A 23,964-nucleotide genomic window follows, 5' to 3' on the forward strand; every position below is an offset into this window, starting at 1 on the left:
TGCACAACAATCACAAGATCTCAATCCAATAGAGCACCTTTGGAATGTGGTGGAACGAGAGATTCACATCATGGATGTGCAGACGACAAATCTGCAGCAACTGTGTGATGCCATCATGTCAATGATACGAAGGATTAAGGCAGTTATAAAGGCAAAAGGGATTGTGCTTCTACATTATTGCAGGTTCATTTTCCTCTGCATTTTGTCATGTAATCAACTCCATCATGGGCAGCTACACTTGAAATAAGGGTGAATTACATTAGATGCTACATTTTACAACTATATCATTGGCACCAGGATAAAAGCGCAGAGAATAAAATTGTTTTCCCAGGGTCTGCAGTGTGCAGTGGTGACATGTAGTATATTAAGATGATTAATGTACTTCAACATGGTAACCCACCCACTACTTTAATTCTGGCTACACCACTGGATCCACTCACGACAGCTGTTTTGTGTTTCACATGCATATTAGAGCGTTAATGGCTAACATGTACATATAGACATTAAAGGGAATGATCTGTATGGAGTCAAAACGTTTTTGTGTAATAGTAGACATTCTATGTCTACTACTGACACTATTTCCGAACTGCTCTTCTTCTATCTTTTATTAATGTGAACTGTGCATAATACATCTACATTATCCAGGAAAACATAAAAGGATTGAGACTCTGTATCAGCAGATATTTTATATTAGTTAACTTGGATGAAATGAAAAGAAACATGACTGGGACATCCAAAATATCTTAACAGTTTAACAAACACTCCAGACACATAAGGAAACAAACCAATAATAATTTGGACATTATACAATTCTCTCTGAGTGGTTTTACATAGATAAAGAGCAAGACACAGTACAAACTAGTCATCAGCTGGCATTAAAATTTTAGAAAATTTGTTTTAAAAGGTCACCATTAGTGTATTCACACAGATGCTCCTGTTTGGGCCCATGACAGAGACCTGTATGATACTGGAATTATATAGAATGCAGGGCTTACAAAGGCAGCATGCACTTTCAGTCATGATTGATAGGCAGTTGTGGAAGGGTAGGGAGGGTATTCTGTGAACATGGGCTGCAGAAGAGAGCACCCAAAGAATCTGCTCCTGGAGCTCACCTAGTGTACACAGCACAAGGTTTTAGCAACAGCAAGGCGAATCCATGCTGTCAAACTGATAAATATGCCAATCGCGCTAGAGTCTATCAAACTAAGAAATTGTTTGTGACCACTGCCGTGCCTCAAGAGATGGAGCAAGTATGAATTAAATAACAAAGTCTGGCCCCATCAAGGCAAAAAGAGTGAGTAAACATTTTTGTCATGGAGAAAGGTAGAACATTTAAGTGCATAAGACAAAAGTCTGTAAGGGCTTTTTAAAAAATGGGTGAGGGTTTTAGACAAAGTTTTTTGCAGATTTTAGTTATTTCATAATGTTTTGTATGGGTATTAGACTGACTCAGAGGACCCCTAGAGGTGGTGGGTGTAATATACCACACCTGCTGACTGATGCATACAGCATTGACTTTGTTTATAACCCTGATAAACCACTGCACACTCACCATCTACAAACAGCAACAAAAAAACACCTTTATTCTTTGTAAAGATGAAAATGTACAAAACTAAAGCAAAATTATTACAACAGGTGGCAGCAGAATGGTTATTATTCCAACAGGTCACAAATAGAAAGACTTAAATGACTCTGACATTTTGGCAAACAACCACATTTGTTGTTTGAAATGCAGCAATAACAAAAACACAGTCTTTCAGGTCTTTTTATGAAAAACCCAGAGAGTAATGATTTCATACAATTGTTCCTAACAGTATTTAAATGAGATAAGCACTTTCCAATGTAGCCCACCTCCAAAAAACAAACAGAAATCACCCACAAATGTAGTTAAGAGGCCATTGGTGGAGTTACTTTACAGTCCACACAAAGTTGGGTGCATGTGCAGAGTAGCGCCAAGGTAATGCCTACCACATGGTTGCAGCTCCCTGTCTACAACAGCGCCCTCTGCAGGGTGTGGAATTTTCACTGAATCTGCACTGTGGTACTTCTACTACATCCATAAACAAAGTTGTGAAGTTTTCTCCAAATGACTAAGGGCTTAATGCAGGTAGAGGCATGGGTGTAAATAGGTAACGTGGAGCATTAAAAACTTTTTTTTGTAAATTTAAGTTCCTTCTTTTGTTTGGTATCAAAGAACAAATAATTACATTCTCAGATAAAGACCCACTTCAATGCAGAAGTGTCTTGACATGCTTACTGCATACCGAAAATTAAAAATGAGGTTTATTTGCTCAAAAAAACAGAGTCGTACTTAAAAGAGGATGATGTTTTTCACAGCAGCTCTGCTGGTTTCTAAACTGCATTTTCTTTACTTATCTGAACTGGTGATTTAGTCAGGTTTAAATTTAGAGTTAGGGGTACTTTCTTACTGTTACTATGTATCAGTAGCAGGTCAAAGTGACTCGAGTTTTTGTATAATCCTAAACATGTTTTACATAGGAGAATCTTCAAGGGTTCATACTTTCCAACATAAAAACGAACCTCCTCAGATAAGATGCGAAACATGGTCAGTATTACACACAAAGTCCAGTCACCTCAACTATGACTACGACTGCAAATCTTCTTAAAGATGCTCTTGATGGTAATGTGCAGGAAAAGTGTTGAAGCGTTTTTGGAATGGACTGGCAAGTGTTGGAGCTGCAGTGAATCATTCATAACTTACGGTTCTTAGTCATCAGCTGGTTCTTAAACTAACAACAAACTGCCAATACACAAAAAGGTGCGCCCTATGGTGAGGTTTCTCTGCTGAATCCATAAAGTGTCCAGTACGAAGTCAGAGTCCACTGGCTGTTGTTGAGTGGGGGGAGGGGAGGACATGGGGTCGAGATGAGCACAACCTGTTCACTGCGGCATAAGATGCCTCACGTTGTATTTGGAGGTGTCGTGGTACTGCGTCATGGGTTTATCTGCAATCCCACAGGTACCCACACCAACTTTCCCGTTCACACTCTCAGGAGAGGCAAATATACTGCGCTTTACCTGAGAGAGATAGATAGATGGATGGAGATAGAGAGAAGGTAAGTTTAAGTAAAGGAGTTCAGAGTAAATAAGAGTCTTTCCATGCTCTTCGACTCTTACCTGCCCCTTCTTGTTCTTGGAGTAAGCTTTGTTATTGAACTGCTGCCATTTGGATTTCTGCTCCTCCCTCTCCTGCTCGAGTTCCTTCATCCTCTGCACTTTCTTCTGTGCCTTTTTCTTCTTGTATTCCCTCTGCTCTGCAAGAAGCTCCTTCCTGGAAAAGTCACACAGATGCACACAACCCAAATCTTCAGGGTTATTTGCTGGTTCTGAATCTGTGTCAGATGCACAGGAAGGGTTGTACCGAAGAGCTCAGTGAATATAAGAGAGTTCATTCATAGAACACCATGTTTGTCATAAGACACTTCTTGAAATCTTTGCTTTGCTAAGACTGACCAAATTGAAGTGTCGTTGTCACAAAATTAAAGTGTTCAGGTGCAAAAACAAAGCTCAGCCACAAAGTATGAGACCAGACACAAAAACATTAGTCTATGCAATGTCAAGCATCAGCTGGTGTGGTCTATGCCACCTCTGGACTCTACAGCTGGAAAGGTGATCACTGGAGTGATTCATCTGGTTGAAAGGTGTTTTTCTGGAGTGATTCATCACACATAATTATCTAGTTGAAAGGTGTTCTGTGGAGTGATTCATCACATCATTATCTGGTTGAAATGTGTTTTTCTGGAGTGATTCATCACACATCATTATCTAGTTGAGAGGTGTTCTGTGGAGTGATTCATCACACATTATCTGGTTGAAAGATGAGGAGGTACTCCAGTGGCCTGCACAGAACCCAGAACTCAACCCCAATAAAGACCTTTAAGATGACTTGGAAATGTCAAATGCAAGCCAAGGATTCTTCCAGTGGCAATGGAGAAGCCAGCTCCATAATAAAGCCATGTCTTTGGAATGAAATGTCCCACAAGTTCATATACACCAGTCACAAAAGGAAACATCACCAAACAGCAGGTCTTATGGAGTGCTCCCAACATGCAGTAACTGGTACCTACCGAAAGTGGTTTGAGGAAGGAAAACTGATGGAACTGAAACAAGGTCATGGTTGCACAAGACTCACAGATGTATGTGAGGAGTAAAGGGTAACCCATCTGGTCCAATCCAACAGATGAACTACTGTAGCACAAATGACTGAAAAATGTTAAATGCTGGGTATAATAATAAGATATTAAAACACAAGTGTTTGTTGCATATAGGGCAGACCAGTGGCCCCATTCAATATGATACTGTGACCCATCACACTGCAAAAATTGTTCAGGATAGGCTTGAGGAACACGATTAAGAGAACAGGGTGTTGACTTGGTTTCTAAACTCCCCATTCTCCAACAGATCGAGTATCGGAGGGAAGTGATGGAAAAAACAAGTTCATAGCACAGAGGGTCCATCCTGCAATTTACAGGACTTGAAGGATCTGCTCCCAACATCTTGGTGTCAAATGCCACAGAGCAAATTCAGAGATCTTGTGTAGTCAAAGCTGTTTTGACAACAAAAGTGGGCTCACCATGACACTATGCAGGTGGTTTAAGTTATGGCTGATCATTTTAGGGTTGATCAGATTTCACACCCATAAATTCTACTGCATCTTACAGAATAAAACTGTCAAATCATATTAAACTGGACTGAAATTACAGAAACATTCAGACAGGGGTATGCAGACATGTATACGCACACACAAACAAAGACACGAACGCAAACACTCACTTGGATTTGGGTTTGCCTCCCTCCTCTTTGGTGCCCTTGCCTTGCTCGGCGGCTCGGAGCGCCTGGAGTGGAACCACCTCTGCGTTTCCATAGCCAGTGAAGGTGATGGCAGCCGTGCCGTTCTCGCCGTCTATCTCCTCGATCTCCGCTTCATACAGCCTGACAAGCACACAGCGCTGTAAGCAGGTGAGTACAGGTGTGTGTGCCCACGCACAAACACACACACACTCCCATATGGTACTGTTTCCTGGACAACACATTTTCCCTTCGCACAAATCTATCCAAAGATTTCAGAAGAGAGCCAACTGTTCATTTCTGTGCCAAGCTGGAAATTAATATACTCATGATTTAACCTCCAATCAAACATGAATATAAACACAGCCTCTACTGAATGTCATCTAAGACTTAAAAAGGCTGTACATTTTTTATAAGTTATTATAATCCCTTGTAGATAAAGATCCAACTACACAGGTTCAACTTCAACTAACACTGTACATTCTATATGTACAAGTATTTGTATAACGATTAAGGTTAGCTATGGAGTGAATTCCCACCACCATCAAGAGATCACTGCAGCTTCACACTTACTGAGGAGCCCCAACATTTCTGCCCCAATGAGGCTATTCCAACGCTACATCAACAACAGGCAAAAGAAACTCTAAAACAGCCACTCAGCACACTAGCTCTCCATTACTATGTTTCAAAAACTAACAAAGAAACATCCAAATGATCTTCAATGGTACACAAGGAAGAAAAAAAGAAGAAAATGAGAGCTTCTGTAAGGGATACTCATACTCACAGCCTTTTCCCCATTTTGCAGTGGTTCCCCACTATACAAATGAAGGAATGTGTGATACACATAGACCACTGGAGATCCACAAATCCATGCAGAGGACTCTTACCCAAACAAAAAGCACATAACCAAGCATGTGTGTGCACAAGTGATACTCACTGTCCATCCTGGTTCCACACTGCCATACAATTATCCCCTACTTTCCAGCAGTGTTTGGGCAGAGCTGCATCCGAACTATTGGCGCTAGCTACGCCCTCCGCCGGCTGAGATGTCAACAAGTCCTTAGTCAGTTCAATCACCTCCTAATATTATGATAAACAAAAGAATGACAAAAAGAAATGAGTCAACAGAATTTGTACTGTGAGATTGGCTTAACCTTTCTGCCAGGGAATGACAATGATGCAGTATCTGCTTCAACATAAATGAAAGAAAATGAAACATACAAAAATGTTGCAAATTTACATAGAATGTAAAGATACTGACAATGTTAACAAGGTTAGCATTTAATGATAAGCTTAATTTAACAGGTTCTAGAACCTGTAGTTTATATTTTATTTACTTCAACATTACAGTTTGTGCACTTTAGGCTGTACATATGTTGTTTAGTTTAATTTTCCTATTACCTAAATTCCTATTCAATTTCCCATTACCTATAGTGATTTTGCAGACATCAGCTGCATGACCACTGCAGTAGATCAAAGACATTACAAGCTTTGTACCATTACAAGCTTTGTACCATTACAAGCTTTGTACCATTACAAGCTTTGTACCTTTGTCACTGACAGATGTGAGCACTGTGTGTGCTTAGTGGCAGCATAGTGGGATGGGGACCATACCTGCAGATCTTTCTGGAGCTTGAGTAGATCTTCATTCTCTTGGTCTGTGGAAAGCGCTGCCTCCACTTGCTGGAGCTGAGCTCTATAGCTGCTCAGCTGTTTTACCAATTCCTCAGACATCTGAAAAAACACAACCATTGGTAAAGTACTCATTCTACCATTTTATCCTCAACTACAACGCATATTCACACTTACACATTAAAAGGAAGGTGTCTCCTGTTCTTCTGAAAAACCTAATGTCAGATCCACTACAACTGTATGACTATGCTGACCACCAAACCAATAACAAATGTTAAGCAATACTATTTTAGTACTAGGAGTTACAGTACAAGTCTTACCAGCATTCAGTTAAGACACAAACTTTATTCTGTGAAAGTATTAGGATGGCCAAGTAGCTAGTTTAAGTTAACTACATCACATTAAACGTAAGGACATGACATAATGCGGGTGGTGAGGAACTTGAGGTGGACCGTCTACCTGCGTTAAACGCAGCTCGTCCACGTATGTGTCCATGACAACGGGTTACAGTGAACACACCCGGGCCGCTCTCACCTCTCAAACGGGTCACATTAACTTTAACATGAACTACAATACTGCAGCAGTACACAGCAGCTGGCCCACTAACGTAACTGCAGCGAGCTAGATGATGTTCTAAATACAGCGGCGAGGAAGTTAGCGGCTAGCCAGCGGGCTCAGCCCCAAACGCGGAGGCTCCAGCTGGCGCTGGGCTAGCGAGACTAACTACTCACGGCCCCTCTACACCAAAGCCTGTGTTAGTCTGTACTCGAGAAGGTCTCTCGTTTATACCAGAACATGGTGACCCGCCACAGCGAGGTACGCCCAGGACAGCAGCGGCCGTTAGCAGCGTTAGCAGCGCTAGCTAAGCGGAGGACTAGCCAACGCGCAGGCCCTCCGCGGAGACACAAGCCTGTTTTTAGAGACGCGCATTTGTACAGATAATGTTTTCAATACTCCTCTTACCTCCACTGGTTATAAATCAGCGCAATTTAAGATATGTTAAAATGTTAATATTGCTTTTAAATGTCCCATGTATGTCTCGATCTCGATGAAAACAAGACTGTTTCGGCGTGTATCTTTTCTCTCCGTGGATAATGCCCTCTGTAACCGGATATGACGGTGGTGTGACGTCACCGGTTCTCGTGGTAAAACCGTAGACTGTTAAGCCTGGTTTAGTTCACTCGAGGGTGCAATCGGGATATTACAGGAGGAAGATGGCATCCGGTAATAGCGATCGTGTGGAAGGTGATGTGACGTCCTCGTCAGAGCAACTTATTCAGATGTACTATATTTTATTTTAACAACTGTATCATACGTTTTACTTTGTCATTTCTTTAAAATGCTTTGCCGTTAAAATGTAATAGGTACTTGACATCTACAAAATGTTTTCTCCCCATCTGAGTTATATATTAACAAATAGTTTATACAGGCTGCTTAATAGTTGTTGCAAACAGATTTGTCAAAACGCTCTGGGAGTCAAAATAAAGCATACATCACAAAACACACCAAATATACTGTGTTTGATTTCTCAAAACCATTGCAAAGCAAATAAGTTTATATAGTAAAGGAAATATTACACTGACCACTCTCATTTAAGATTAACACCACAATGATTTTCGGAAACATGGCCTAGATCAATACATAATAGAGCAAATAGGTATAATAGACAATCTTACAGTCCAATGTGAAGTGTAGTGAAGTCCAGTGTCAGTTCTGGTCCACATGATTATTTTAATTTAAAATTTACAAAAAATTATTTAGTGTGTAGCACTAGAACCCTATCTGGTCCTGTCTAGACTAACAGACCCATATGACAGATTAAACAACCATTGGGCATAGTTAAGGAGACTATGCACTTCATGTTTACAATTACATTTCATTTTTTTGATGATATTTACCATGCTGTGGCTTTATCACACACAATTAATACATTTGCAAATGCAAAATTCATGCTCCATATTACACAGACCCAAGTAGTAGATCAGTAAAGAAGATCAGTAATTTCTTTATCTTATTTATTGAAATTAAATTAATTAAAAGCAGAGGTGCAAAGGTTTATAACATCATGCAGATCTTTAAACATTGAACAATATATATACAGTCAAAACATTAGATACAGTTCTGCAGACGTCTACATCCTTGCTGAAGAGGAAAAGTTTTGAAGACATTGTGAAGTGTAATACATCGGCATCTTTATTAGCATTCAGTAAGTGGGGGCTTTCTATTAGCTCTGCATTGTTTGTTGAAATGTTTGTTGCTGCATGTCATGAAAAGGACAAGTATTTAGTGTTCAGTGTAAATTTCTCTTGAAGCATGAATGTTTACCTTATTGAACTATTGAAATGAACTATTCCTTATTGAACCTTACTGAAATGTACCATTCACAAGATGTGCTCAATACTAATGCAGTATTATAAAGATATATAAACATAAAAGCAACACAGTAAAGCAGAACCCTTAGTTGAGAAGTGCCTCACTTAATTGTCTTACCCGTTATCTGACCGACAACTGATTTTATTATTGTCCATTGATCCATCTACCTAATCATAGGTAGGTAGGTACGAGTTGACAATGCATTTCTGGCACCTTTTTTATCTGAACTATACAACAGTAGGAACAATAACAAAAACAGGCCTGTTTAATATAGGGCTATTCTATCTCTATTACCCTGTCGGATTTCTGAGTCAGCTTACAAAGGCACTGAGAATTTCTATGACGAAAAGACAGAAAAATCTATCATGTTGTACAGGTATTTAAATGAGGTCTGTGTAGTATATAACAGAGGAGTTAGAGCTGCTGAGGTTCTGGGTCTAATGGTCCTGCCTTTCATGGAACAGCAGCCACTGCTTTATGTAATCTCCTCTTCCCCCCATATACCTGCCACTTGCACCTGAGCTGCACACCACACGATGACATGGCACAATCAGAGGAACCTGAGCGAACGCGACAGAAAGGGAGAGAGAACACGAGTGTTAGCAGATGATGAATGTCATCTCTCACACATCTCACAAGCAAAAATAATGTGACGGTAACCATAAATCAACCAACCGGATTTCTCCTCATGGCTCCTCCCACTGCTCTCACAGCTTTTGGATTTCCAGACATCTCAGCAAGCTGCTTGTACGAGACGGTCTGACCCGACGGCACCCGTGTCTGCAGCGTCCGCAACACGCACGCGGTGAAGGAGTCTAACACAGATAGATAATAGTTGTGTGTGCCATAACTGATTCTTCATCCAGCTGAAAGTAGCGTGGGGGTTGTTAGGGTGCATCACCTTCCTGCAGTAAAGGGTGGTGTAGGGCAGGTAAAGGGAGGGAGCTCACGCACTCTGCAGACTTGAAGTAACTCTGGAGCCACTTCACACACTGCTGCAATTCTGGGTTCAGTCCTGCTGGACCAACACTGATATCACTGCAACACCAAAGAAAGCATAGTGTAAATGATATCACAGACACAAACATGCAAATGCACACACGCCCAAATGCAAAATGCACCAACAAAATGATTATATACAGCTGTTTGGCAATACCAGCAAAAGCACTGCATTTGTTTTTTGTAATTGCTCTCATACTTTAAGGAATGTTTTTTTTATATAAAAGATTGCCAATTACTCAGATGTTACTTGGGGAAAAAACAAAAGACCAATTTCTAGGTAATTCTACTAAAACAGAACTGTATTGTAGTGCAGTTCTTCAATGCAAATGCACTACAACCACCCTTTCAACTTCATGTTTTGTTTTACCACTATTTATTAGTTCCCCTAAGGAAGCATTTCATTCTTGTAGGTTGCACTAACAGACCTTTTTTATTTTCTTTAATTATGGTTTATTTCAGCAGTTTGGTAATTCTATACATATTGCACTTGCTGTTCTGATTGTTATTTGAAATATACTTTATTTACATCTCTAGCTTTTTTCCCATTACAGCTCAAGCTGAACTCTTTTATGGTTTTTCTATTTGTTTGTATCTATTTATATAGTATTTGTCTTGATAGCTTGTATGTAAAGAAGAGCAAAAAGAGTAAACAATACAGACATTGACAGATCTGTTTGAACTCCATAGTGGTGGTGATGGTGTTCTCATGCTGTGTGGTACCTTTGTGTTGTTTCCATAGTGATGGTGATGGTGTGTACACCTTTTTCACAGCCGCTAACTTGTAGTTCTCCCACTGGCGACCACAGGGAGACAGACTGCAACACACAAGGTTCTCTAAAGAGACACACACACACACACACACACACACACACACACACACACACACACACACACGACAAATGAACTTTTCTAAAACGGTCTGTGATGAAGCATCACCTTCGACTAGTCATGCTTGTCAACACTTCATCCATTATCAGTCTTCTATCAAAAGCTAGGCGGTTTAAAATATGACATCAGCAAATAGTATTTGCAATCAACTAAATGTAATTTAGAAGTGTATCTTAGACATAACATTTTAGTCAAACGGAACTTTGCAAGTTCGGTAGAATAACTAACTTGCCACATTGTGATTATAGTAAACTTAGCAGACCTTATAGTTTCATGATTTCGTAGGGCGATAGCGAACTTAGCTAACATATATCGCTTACCTGGAAAGTAACATATTCCAATATATGGAAACTCTTAACGTTTGTATTGATGCACGTGATCCTGTAGAATTTCTCACCTTTTCTTCCTTGTTCGAAATGTTCAAGAATCGCGATCAAAGCACACGTGACGTTGGCTAGGGCTGTTATTGGATAGTCACCTTCCTAACCCCGCCTCATGTGTGTGATTGAAATGGGGGACCAACCACGTGTTGCTTATATAGAACACGACATTTATTGAACGGAGAAATTCTTCTGATTTAGAGACTTAGATTTAGAGGCTGTTCAGCTTCACAGATTTCCTAAAACGAAGAGATCTGCTGTTTAACGTTAGTGAAAACCCCAGCTCAGCCAGTCAAATCCGAGTAAATTATCCTTCCAATATGCACATACTGTATATTTCAACAGATGTCCTTTCAGATTTGTCTGCGTGGCATGGGGGCAGAAAGAGAGGACTGAGGTACCTGTAGCCAAGGAGTGGTCACCTCACCTCGCAGCATTCCTGCTGCCCAGTACTGCATTAGAGTGAGAGTCAATGGGAGAGCAAATATGTCTCAGTTAAATTTAACTTAAAGTGCGTGGATATATATATATATATATATATATATATATATATATATATATATATATATATATATATATATATATATAGTTGTATTAAAGGACAAAAGTGTGTGGTTATATGGATTGTGTATACATGGTTGGCGGTATTCATATTATAGAAAAGGTGAAGCACGACAGAGATCTTGACAAACAGACTACATCTGGCTTTCTAAGCAGCAAGAAAAGAGGGCACCAATATAAAAAGGTGACCAGGGTTACATGGGACATTGTAGTCTTCCCATTTCTGCAACCAGTCACATCATTCACTGATGGCTCCCTCTTATTCATGGATTCCTCCCCAATTCCTGTGTGCTCTGTGTCCAACTGGCACGCACCCCACTGCCAGCCCAAAGACTCACCCCAAAGTGCCATCTCAGTCATTCTAAAAAGCTGATAGAAATGAAAGAAAGAGGTAGATGTGTGAAAAAAGCATTATGCTTCAGGACAATTATTTGTTTACAGTAAAACTTACTTGAATGACCACATTTGTACACGGTGAATATTGCATACATTTGATTGTTCACCAAACTGTTTAATCTAAGATACTTTTTTGGTGTGTATCAGTGTGTACTTTGTCAATTACAGCATAGATAAGCTTTATGTCAATTAGTTTCCTTTGTTCCAGCTGCTGTAAGCTGATCAGCAGTAAAGCTTTTTGGACATTAACCATTAGAGTAAATCTCTCCTAAACCCTGCATTAAAGAAAGTCTCTGGAGACTGAGTACATGTTTGGAGCACCAGCTCTGGAAATTGAAGTCCCTAATGACAGTATGGGGCTGTGAGTCACTCTGAGGAAACCATATAAAAGTGTATAAAAACTAATATCTTCTGTTCTGCAGAATGACTAACAGGTGAGACACAGAAATAGTATTTACCATTTTTATCCTAGAAAGTATATTATTCTCAGCAGTCAGATATGAATGTCTTTATTTAAGCATAATTATTATTTGCTTCATACACTGTTATGCTTTATTTTAGCCCCCAAAAGAACTGAAACAAATGTTCAGTTGTAATGTCATGCTAATCAATCTCTTTTTACATAATATAAACATTTGAACTCTTCACAACTGTGCATGTGCCTATATTCTGTGCCTGTAACAAGTGTACTGTTTCTCTGTTTACATGCTTCTCTCTTTAACAGTATGAAGTGTTGTCAGCGATTGCTTGTTGGTTTGCTGGTGCTGTCATGTGTGTTCAGGGTCAGTGTGAGCCAACACTGGTCATACGGTTGGCTGCCTGGTGGAAAAAGGAGTGTGGGTGAACTAGAAGCAACATTTAGGGTAAGAAACTACTCATAATGTTACACTAGCTTTACCTATGTGCTGTTATTGCTTATGCATTGCTAATTGTTTTCCACTCCTGTGTAGTACTGTTTACAACTCTGTATTGTGCTGACTACATTTGGATTTGTTTACTGCTTGGACCTTAATATAATATTAGATTTTCAGCAGCTTCTAGAGAAAAATCTGACCTGTTTAGATTATGCTTATAATCTATTTAGACTCTGCACTGCTTGTTGTTCCATGTTGTACTGCATATGGACTTTCTTCTGCTTAGAGTTCCACTGCAGTGTAAAATTAGATTTTGACTTTTTTTCCAAATTCCTGACTGCTATACTGTACACACAAATAAGGACTATGTAGATCCATAGTAAATGCACAGCGTCATTACTAGCTACTTATATATTGGACAATTCATGCATTCAGTATTTGGTAGCTGTATACACCTCAGCATAGCTGACTGAGCATAGCTTAATCTTGATTCTTGATTCTTGATAGCATAGCCTTGATTCTGTTGATTGTCATTCACCTCTCTGAAAAAGACACTCTGACCATAAACTGCAGCTGAAATGTTGTGTAGTCATTTTATTTCTGTGCTTGGCATTGACCCAATAACAGTAAAACACTTCCTTAGGTTATTGTGAAGTTTATATAATGAAAAGTTATTTCAAATTATTTCAAATTTCCATGATTAACATATATTTCTAACTTAAAGTTTTTCTCTTATTTTAATAAATGTATTTTAAGTTAGCAAAAATTATTAAAAAAAATTATTTTGAATATCTATATATTGTATTATCAACATAATTTGAAAACTCTGTACTAGAGATATTCTATATCAGTTTTTTTTTAGTTTTTCTGCTCCTTTTACTGCTTTTGTACTGGTGATTTGCTCCAGCAACATTCTTGAGAATAAGGCACTTCCCAGTAATTCATCTACTGAAGTACTGTACTGACTGTGTAACTCTTTCAGATGGTGGATGCAGGGGATGCAGTTGTGCCTTTACACTCTCCATTAGACCAACTATCTTCGTTGAAAATTGTGAGCATTACCCTCCTTCCACAACATAGACATATTATGCTAAAGTGTAGACAGAATAGCCTCAATAGTCTCTCAAAAATATCTCACGCAGGCTTCAAATGAACAAGTTTGGGTCTATAGAAACATCCTCACACCAACACAATAAATGTACATAAATAACATACCAATTGCATGTTTAGGTGGGGCATTTTTGTCAAAGAAACCAAGGATGTTTTATGGTTTTCCTCTCTTTCTGTTAAGCAGCTGAATGAAGTGAACTCTGAAGCTCTGAAAAGGAAAAGAATACCCTACAGAAGATGGTAGGAAGGAGAATGAAATTGTGGTAAGCAGAGAACCCAACACATCCCTCTGCGCTGAAGATGGAATAAAACTAATTCTGTTACACCCTATATTAGTGTCTGCTGTTTTCTTTGCAGTTCCAGGTCTCTCTGCATGTGTGTCCTGCCCTAAAATAGACAGCTAGCTCTATATGCTGCATCCTTTCACATATATTTGTCTTTTATTACACTGTATTCCAGAGAGCCATACAAACTCTGAACATGGGAACAATGTAATGAATGAGAACACAGATAATAGCATGTACAGAGCTTTGAAAGAAGCCAAGATGACAGGAGTCATGTAGGCCTACTTGCTAAACAAGACCAATATTTTGTGTAAATCTCTATTTTTCTGTACTCATTTACAAGAGGTAAGAAAGCATCTATAAAAGTCACTCTGGAAAAGAGTATCAGCTAAAGGATATAAAGGTAAATGTGAAAGGTCAAAGGTTAACATGAATGCAGTGATGATGTTGACGGGCATAGGACAGTGGCTGAATTTAACAGAAATGACCACAAGAGGAGCCCTTCTCTGCAACAGTGAAGCGTCTTAGAAATACAACTGAGCTTTCTAACAGTGCAACATACATTATGGTCAAAGGGAAGAAAATCTTTGCTGTTTTTTTAAGCTATAGGGTTTGTTATGCATTTTATATTGTTACAGTGCTAACTGCACAAAATGCAGTCATTTTACATGTTTCTATAATGCTTACATTTTCTATACACACAATGTTATCCAATAACAAAATTCTGGATCATTTATGCCTTATTTACAAATGCTTGCACACAGCATGTCAAAAATGAAAACCTAAGGTTCAAAACCTTAAATATTGTATAAAATGCAAAGTTCTGCAAAAACAAAGGCAGAACACATTTTTTGTACATATAGATAAATTAAATAAAATGAAGTACAGTAATGTATCTGGTCAAGAGAGCAGCAAATATAACTATTTGTTCTGCAATCTCAAGTGCTGGTTTGGTCCTTCACAAATGCCAGATTGGTCCCTATAACAGTGACCTCCTTCTTTCGTTTTTGAATGAACTCTACCAACAACTGGTTCCAGAAGCAGAAAGTGAACAGGTGGGAGGAAACACTAGGACATTTGTGATGGGACAATGTAGCATTCTGTCATTCTCATGTCATCACAAACTGGTTTATAGACCATCCAAGAGTGATGTTTGGATCAATAAAACACGGCAGTAATCAACTCAAGAGGAAAATGCTAAACCAGGGTGAGATGCACCTCTGACCTGTGGTTGAAACCATTGGTTGATCTAAACCTTCACCAATTCCCTTTCTTACTGTAACTGAACATTCACCTGCAAACAATTTAATCAAATTAGGATAAATTACCAAAATTTAACAAATAAATAAACTAAATAAATAAATGTAAAATGATGACTTAGAGATTATGACGACATGCTCAGCACTTTTGCATACAATGACCCAGGCGATGACCTAGAGACTAAATGTTTTGGAGGGTAAGACAATTCAACAAACAATCCGTACAACACATTTTGATAAACATGACATAAGAAGTTGATAATGTAAAAAACAACAGACAATTGTCCATGTTCATTTGCAAAATGTACAAAAGCATTTGCAAAATGTGAAACACAATGAGAAATGCAATTATGATGTGCTCAAGTGACAAGGAGATGTGGAGATTGAATTAACAGTTTTGAGAATTTCAATTCTGATCTCAGAAATGATCCAAATGGACTGAGAAAAACTGTAAAATGAAAAAAATATTTATACAACTACATAAAATCACAAGTTGTGCCAACATTGCCCTGGTCTGTCTTTTGCTTGAATGAAAAAAACAATTTTATGTATATTTGTAACCCCAAATCTGAGTTTTATCTGGCAGACTTGTTTTGTCCCTTGTCTCAAGAATCACTGATTTGTAATTCACTAAAGCTGTAAGGTTCTGGAAAATATTGAAAATAGACATTGAAAGTGCTTGAATTTGACCAGGGAAAAGGTGTATGAACCATGTGGGTACAAGCCAGGCTGCATCAGGTTATTGTAGCAGCCTGGCTGATTTGGTGTTTTGGTTTAAAAAATTGGAAACTGTGATATAACACGTGCTGTGCAACTTTGGAATGTTTGGTTTAGAATGTTTGGTTGGGAAGGTGGAATGTTTGGATCTCTGTTTTGATGCTGAAAAGCTCAGAACTGGTCGTATGAGATTTTGCTCTGTGATTTAAAAGCCTTACAAATCTTACAAATCTTACAAATAAGATCTGATTCACAATCTCAGAACTTTCTATTTTTTCTAGATCTTTCTATCTTTCTATTCTTTCTACTTTTCATTTTGAGAATGAGTTTTTACCCCCAGGGAACTGACCTGCCAAGGCCTGGACAGGAACAGAACTACATCACAGACACACCAGGTTTTACCACTCATGGTGAGAAAAATACATTTTCATATACTGTACATAATTTTATATTTCTATATAAGACAGTAGATTTAGTTCTTATGAGTATGGATTTCCTTAGGCATATTCATAATAAAAAATGAATATATGTAGTAGGTTTCTAAGGTTGAGAAAAATAACCTATGTCTATTTATTCTACTGATGACTGTCAAGCTATTTATTTCCTGTGTAGAGCACAATATAATTAATGGAGCATGGGTTATTTCTTTGACTCAGCACAATTTTCATAAACTGCACCTGCCATGAAAAAAGCAAATAAAAATAAACATTTTTAAAAAGAAACAGGTTTCTAGGAAACATGACATCACAAATTCTAGAGCATTCTCCCCACATTCTAATGACATCACATCAAGTCAAGTTACTTTATTAGTACCCGTGGGTAAACTGGTTTCACAGTTCATGAGAGAGGTATAGATGTCCATACATATAGGCTACAAACACATAACACATATACATAGAAAAAAAAACAATCTAAGACACACAACCTAAAAAAAAAAGAAAACAGATAAATAAATAAAAATAAAATAAATAAAGAAGGTACAAACTGTACTGACATAACTGGTATGTGGGGGAAGGGGGATTACCTCTTTTTTAACAGTGTAATCGCAGCTGGAACAAAACTGTTTTTGAACCTATTTGTTCTGCAACCTGGTACCACCAGCCTCCGCCCAGAGGGAAGGTACTGGAACTCACTGTACAAGGGATGTCTACTATCAGCTAGGATAGCCATCGCTATCCGCTGTAGCTGTCTTGCATACAGTGAAGAGGGGTGTAGATGTGACTCGCCAGTCAGTTTACTTGACCATTTCACTATTTGATTTAGGTGGTTCTTGTATATCAGAGGAACGTGGCCGAACCATGAGGCCAGAGAAAAAGACACAATTGATTCAATGAAAGTGCAGTAGAATAAAATCATCATGATCTTATCAACATTAAAATGGAACAACTTCCTCAAGCAGTGTAACTGCTCTTGTCCTTTCTTACATACAACTTCAGAATTCTCCTGGAAGTTTAATTTAGAGTCAATTATTGTCCCTAAATATTTATAAGATTTAACTTGTTCCACTGTTTCACCCTTCATAATGGTGGTCTCATATCTTAGGTGTTTCCCAAAGTCAATGTGCATGTCTTTTGTTTTTGATATGTTTAACTGAAGGTGTGAATCCTCACACCATTGGACAAAGTCATCTATTATTGGTCCATGGCCTCTTTCGTCCTTCTGTAAAAGGCTAAATCACATGGCACCATGGCCCTTCTTATAATCACTTGTTCATTGGGAAACACTTACAAGGCATATGAGCCTCACTGTGCATTGTGCTGGGTTTCACTTTACTTACTGTGGGATTTTCAGGTGTGCCCTACAACTCCCAAGGTGGACTGGCACCCTTCCCTCACGGAAGTACGGCGGGACGCTCAAATGTCGGCCATGTTATCATGCCTGTACAAGGACCATCTGTATGGGTCATCCACCCTCCCACAGGTCCACTCCACACTGGTACTGTGTAACACTGATGATTACATGCGTATTCAACAAACCAAATAACCATCCATGATAAAGTAAAAAAAGAAATAAAAAAAAAAACATTTATTACATTTGTTTGTAAGGTCTGGCGGAGGTGCAGAACCCTCAGAGGTGCAGACCCATGAATACACATGGCACTGTAGCCCTTCTTATAGACCTGATGATCTTAACAGTACACACTCATGCTTTCTCTGTGCCCTGGGTTGGTGTTTTGCATTTAGACCCTGACATGGAGAGGCAGAGACACCTTCCTCAACCCCATGTTCAAGGGGAGGTTCTGACGCAGATGGAGCCAGTCTACCTCCAGCCTGCTGGTGGGTTCTTCATTGATAACTGTCTTCTTTCATATAAACATTGATAAGATATTGTTGCTTCTGTACAAATGGGCTAGAACTGACTTACTGAAATTCTTAAAAATCAAAACATTATCATTCATTGTGTACAGTAATGGAATCATGCCATGTGTGTCCATAGCAGGTGCAAAACCCTGGCTCTCAGCTCACCCCGTGCCTGTCTTTACTGGGGATGGTGGTTATGTCACCGAGTGTCCTCAGATGCCTGGCAGCCTAGAAGATCCTCATGCAGACCAGGAGCTGTACCTGCAGCAGCTCTACTTGCAGGACCCGTACTTGAAAGAGTACTACAGACTGCAGCTCTACTGGCAGCAGCTCTGCCAGCAACATCCGCAGTGTCTGCCTCTCTACAGAGACTGGCATGAACACAGCCACACCTCTTACCTGTCCTACATGGAGAAATATCGTGCGGCCTTCCACCAAATCCGCATGGAGAAAGCTGTCAGGCAAAAGAGGACAACTCAACCACCTATGAGGAGGAAGAGAAAGAGGGAGACCTTTCCCAGCAAGAGACCCAGCAAGAGACCTCACACAAACCTCCTCAGTGAGGAGCGGGACATGTTTGATGCCATCATTACAAAGGAAGGAGAAGTGATCTTCTTCGAGCACATCCTAGACCTGCTGGAGGGGATTCCGAACATTCTGGATGTAGCTGCAGAGATGGGCTTCTCTATCTGAGTGTCAGGGCTGGCTCGGATGCGACTCCCCGGACCACCACTAGGAAGAGTCCACAAGCCAGTTCCAGGCGGGGTCTCTGCAATCAGTAGTGCTGCTGATTTGTTTTGTTCTCTATGTCTCACGTCACTCAGCTCTTTTATGTAGTTTGGTTCCCGGTTGTGGTTGTTGGTGTTTTGTCACCAGTTTATCTCATGTTTGTTGTTCTGTCTCCTGCTGTTATTCGAGTACTTACCTCCTGCGCCGCTCCCTGGTCTTTCTCAAGTTTTTTCCCCTGCTGTTTCTCTTCCTGTCCATTTTTGCTTTAATTTGGGAAGGGTTTTTTGTTTGTTGTGGCCAGATACTTCCCCTGGCGTCTTTAGTTGATTTTCTGTTTAGCGCGTTGAGTATTGTCCGCGATCTTTTCAGTTCCCTTTATTATTTTTCCCCGCACGTTTGTGGCCTGGTTGGTTTTTTCACGTTGAGTGTTTTCCGCGATCTTTTGTTCTCTTTATAATTTTATTTTCCCAGGTTTTGCGCGTTGAGTATTTTCCGCGATTGTTTCCGTTCTCTTTTAATTTTCCTGCACGTGTGCGGTCATTTTTGGGTTTCGCGTGTTGAGTATTTTCCGCAACCTTTCTGTTCCCTTTATTATTTTATTTTCTCACTGTAACGCTCGCAGGAAGGATGCACGACGAGCGTTGCAAGGTGCAACATACAACGTTTATTTGAACACAAACACAAAAAGTCCAGCACAAAGGAGCAAGCACGCTGACGCGATGCTTGCACGGGCATGAACTTTAGACAAAGACGAGCACAAGACACTGCGCGAATGCACATTAAATAGGTGATTAACACAGACCCTCGTGATCTTGAGACAAGGCACAGGTGAGACTACGAACATGCTCACAAACAACCCACACCCACGGAACTACTAATATGGACATAACAGCACGCAGACGACATAGCGGCATGCCCACAGGGAAGGGTCCGGAGCTGTGACCGTGACAGAACCCTCCACCAGGGGCTCGCTACTCCCGGAGCATCCCGCGCAGCTGGAAAGCCCCGAACCAACACCAACGGGCAGGTCCGGAGCCGCCGGGTTCACGAGCCTCCGAGAGCCGTCTCCCCCGATGGTGGAAACCGCCGCGAACAGCTCTAGAACACCCTCCCTGGGAAGACAGGGGAGAAAACATTAAACAAAAGGCACGAGTACAAACACGCACACCGGTACAGGAAACACGAAGGGCACAAACGGGAACAGTGGGTTCGGGAGACACATAGGGACAGACAGAATCACAGGAACACACATATTCATCCCCGGAGCCAGGCCTCCCGCCTTGTGCGACGCCTGTAGCGGCGAGAAAGCCCCGGGGGCTGGAGATGCCGCAGACGGCGGTACTCCTCCCGCCTGTTCCGCCCGCTCACCGCCGAGTGCCGCACGGCTGGCGGACGCGCAAGGTGCAGCGCGACTGGTCAACCGCTTGGGGGTGGCACCTCTGGCAGACGCGCAAGGTGCAGCGTGACTGGTCGACCGCTTAGGGGCGGCACCTCTGGCAGACGCGCAAGGTGCAGCACGACTAGTCGACCGCTTGGGGGTGGCACCTCTGACAGACGTGCAAGGTGCAGCGCGACTGGTCGACCGCTTGGGGGTGGCCCGTCTGGCGGACACGCGAGGTGCAGCACAACCGGCGGGTCCGCGGTTCCCTCCTCCGCCAGGCCAGCCTCCTCCGGATCCGGTATCGGGGGTAGTGTCCATCGCCGGCATCTCCTCTTCGGCCACACTCCAGTCCATGGACTGTGCGGGGGTCTCGCATCGGGAGTGGTCCATGGGCTCCTCCCCACAGGAGTCCCCATTCACCGACGCGGGCGGACTGTCCGGTCCGCTCCTATCCCCTTTATAAACGGTCAGGAGCGAACTCGCTGACCGGAGACTTTCCTCCTCATTCTCCTCGCCCTGCTCTTCCTCTCCTGACGGGGCTGAGTACCACGACGGAGGGGGACTGGTGACCTCCTTCTCCTCGTCATCGGAGTGCTCAGTGTACTCTGACCACTCCGACGGCGGAGGGCTGGTGTCTTCCTTCTCTTCGCCGTAGTACACGGTCGGTGCGGAGTAGACTGATGGCGTGGGGCTGGTCTCCCTCTCCTCGTCTGACGTCGGGGAAGCCTCTGACGTGGGGGAAGGGCAGCTGGTCTCACCCTCACTCTCCTCCTCTCCAGAGTCCTCACTCCCGAACTCATCTTCGGGGGGAGTGAGGGCAAAGGCGCCTACCCCCACCATAAACGGTTCAGTCTCCTCCAGGTCCGCCGGGAGGAAGGTCCCTTCTGCAGGGTATGCCAGGGGCGGAGCTCCGTGCCTCTCGCTCCATACCCTGCTCGCTGCCAGTCGGAGGTACTCCGCTTCCTCCTCGTCCTCGGCCGCCTGAACTTGGCGCAATAGGCACGCGCAGACGGGGTCCTGCTGCATCACCTCCTCCGGGTCTGGTACCTCGTGGCGACGCGCAGGGGAAGAGGCGTGACGTCGTTTAGCCTTCTTCTTGCCCTTCTTGCGTGCCGACGTGTATCCTGGCATTGTAACGGCTCGTCTTTATGTAACGCTCACAGGAAGGATGCACGACGAGCGTTGCAAGGTGCAACATACAACGTTTATTTGAACACAAACACGAAAAGTCCAGCACAAAGGAGCAAGCACGCTGACGCGATGCTTGCACGGGCATGAACTTTAGACAAAGACGAGCACAAGACACTGCGCGAACGCACATTAAATAGGTGATTAACACAGACCCTCGTGATCTCGAGACAAGGCACAGGTGAGACTACGAACACGCTCACAAACAACCCACACCCACGGAATTACTAATATGGACATAACAGCACGCAGACGACATAGCGGCACGCCCACAGGGAAGGGTCCGGAGCTGTGACCGTGACACTCACACGTTCGTTGTGGAGTTTGGTATTTTACTACGCATTGATTCTTCCGCGTCTTTTCTGTTCTTTTATTTATTCCCTCACGTTTATTGATTCTTTTTGTTTATACGCATTCCGCGCCATTTAAATTTCAGTTTTTCCCTGATTCCCTGTGTCAGCCTGCCTCACACGCTATTCAGCACTCGTTGTGGTTAGTCATAGTGCGAGCCGGCACTTGGGTCCACTTAATTTCAGTGCTTACTGTTTCAGTGAGTCACTGCATTATAGAATGAGGGTTCTTGCTACAATGTTCATACATTTTTTAACAACAACCATCTCGGTTTCCCACAGAAAAGGCTAAGATAGCCTATGTCATGACTCTGCCCTCAGGGAAGGCGTTAAACTGGGCAACGCCAGTATGGGAACAACAATCAGAGACTGTAACTACCTGTGAACAGTTCTCCAAGGCTATGCGAAATGCCTTTCATCACCCCTCATCTGGAGGTGTAGTCGGTGCATGCCTACGGTGGTGTAGGCGAACTGATGGGGGTCCAAGTTGGGAGGTAGACAGACTCTGAGGTGTTTAGAGACCAGTCTTTCAAAGCACTTCATGACTACTGGTGTATGTGCAACAGGCCTGTAGTCATTTATGCTCTCCACCACTGACTTTTTTCGGAACTGGTATGATGATGGAGGACTTGAGGCAAGGTGGAATGTTGGCTTGTGACAGGGACATGTTGAATATGCAGGTGAAAACCCCCACCAGTTGGTCAGCACACGCTTTTAGCACCTTTCCAGGTACGCCGTCATGGTCAGCCGCCTTCCTGGGATTCAACGCTTTCAGCACTCATCTCACTTCATGTTCCTGAAGAGTTAACATGCTAGTGCTACTTGAGAGTGGTGAATGTGTAGTTGTTGTCGCTGGTCTGACTGTATCAAAGTGGGCAAAGAAGTGGTTCAGCTCCTCTGTCAGCGAGGAGTCAGTACTAGCGTTGTCCGGTTTCCTGCATCTATAGTTAGTGATGTGATTTCTGCCCTGCCATATCATTCTATGGTCATTTCCAGCAAAGTGGTCCTCTGTCTTCCTTTTGTACACCGTCTTGGTCTCGCTGATACCTCTTCTCAGGTCAGCTCTGGCTGCGCTGTCGCTGTACCGGGCCAAGATCTATAGTAAAACCAAAGAGGAACATGTTAAGCATGTACAAAGGGTTCTCCAGTTCTCCTCATGGAACATCACCTCTTTGTTAAGCTGGAGAAGTCCCTGTTCCATACCCAAGTAGTAAATTTCTTGGGTTTTACTGTGGCTAGGAATACCCTAGCCATGGATCCTGCTAAAGTTAAGGCCGTCACTCAGTGGCCAGTCCTCAAGTCACTCCGTCTGATTCAGAGGTTTCTGGGTTTTGACAACTTCTACCAGCGGTTTATTAAAGGTTACAGTGATGTGGCTGGGCCTCTCATAGCTCTTACTAAGAAGACCCTGGGTCTGTTCAGATGGACTGAGGAGGCTCAATAGGCTTCCGATGCCCTCAATGAGCACTTTACTTCTGCCCCAGTGTTATGTTTGCCTGATCCGGATCTCCCCTTTGTTGTTGAGGTTGACGCCTCTGACCAGGGTGTCGGGGCTATTTTGTCCCAACGTTCGGGCACCCCTCCTATGTTACACCCTTGCACCTATTTCTCCCACCGTCTTACACCTGCTGAGCACAATTATGATAGAGCTACTAGCCATTAAGTTGGCTCTTGAGGAATGGAGGCACTGGTTGGAGGGGGCCAAACACCAGTTCATGGCCTGGACTGACCATAAAAATTTGGCTTACCTC

General features: G+C 42.0%; 2 protein-coding genes across 2 annotated transcripts; both read right to left on the reverse strand.

The window, feature by feature from the left end:
* Positions 1-671: 671 nt before the first annotated feature.
* smndc1 (survival motor neuron domain containing 1) lies at positions 672-7,570 on the reverse strand. The gene is made up of 6 exons (XM_076978223.1): positions 7,405-7,570; positions 6,424-6,543; positions 5,747-5,889; positions 4,795-4,953; positions 3,139-3,292; positions 672-3,039 (listed from the first exon to the last, which is right to left on the reverse strand). The coding sequence occupies exons 2-6, from the start codon at positions 6,541-6,543 to the stop codon at positions 2,902-2,904; spliced, it is 714 nt and encodes a 237-aa protein (XP_076834338.1). The 5' UTR covers positions 7,405-7,570; the 3' UTR covers positions 672-2,901.
* Positions 7,571-8,457: 887 nt separating this feature from the next.
* On the reverse strand, positions 8,458-11,146 carry mgmt (O-6-methylguanine-DNA methyltransferase). The gene is made up of 5 exons (XM_076978458.1): positions 11,025-11,146; positions 10,537-10,650; positions 9,716-9,852; positions 9,490-9,629; positions 8,458-9,374 (listed from the first exon to the last, which is right to left on the reverse strand). The coding sequence occupies exons 1-5, from the start codon at positions 11,036-11,038 to the stop codon at positions 9,252-9,254; spliced, it is 528 nt and encodes a 175-aa protein (XP_076834573.1). The 5' UTR covers positions 11,039-11,146; the 3' UTR covers positions 8,458-9,251.
* Positions 11,147-23,964: the final 12,818 nt, after the last annotated feature.

The sequence above is a fragment of the Brachyhypopomus gauderio genome, chromosome 17, assembly GCF_052324685.1.
Source record: "Brachyhypopomus gauderio isolate BG-103 chromosome 17, BGAUD_0.2, whole genome shotgun sequence".
Lineage (NCBI taxonomy): Eukaryota > Metazoa > Chordata > Actinopteri > Gymnotiformes > Hypopomidae > Brachyhypopomus > Brachyhypopomus gauderio.

What these genes read in the sequence shown, in the direction of transcription:
- smndc1 (XM_076978223.1), bottom strand. Translation starts at nt 6,543, where the DNA reads ATGTCTGAGGAATTGGTAAAACAGCTGAGCAGCTATAGAGCTCAGCTC. An exon ending in AGCTCCAGAAAGATCTGCAG is followed by an intron (nt 5,890 to 6,423) that starts GTATGGTCCCCA and finishes TCATAATATTAG; the next exon opens with GAGGTGATTGAACTGACTAA. An exon ending in GTGTGGAACCAGGATGGACA is followed by an intron (nt 4,954 to 5,746) that starts GTGAGTATCACT and finishes TGTGCTTGTCAG; the next exon opens with GCTGTATGAAGCGGAGATCG.
- mgmt (XM_076978458.1), bottom strand. An exon ending in ACTATGGAAACAACACAAAG is followed by an intron (nt 9,853 to 10,536) that starts GTACCACACAGC and finishes TTGGTGTTGCAG; the next exon opens with TGATATCAGTGTTGGTCCAG. An exon ending in GAGCCATGAGGAGAAATCCG is followed by an intron (nt 9,375 to 9,489) that starts GTTGGTTGATTT and finishes GCGTTCGCTCAG; the next exon opens with GTTCCTCTGATTGTGCCATG.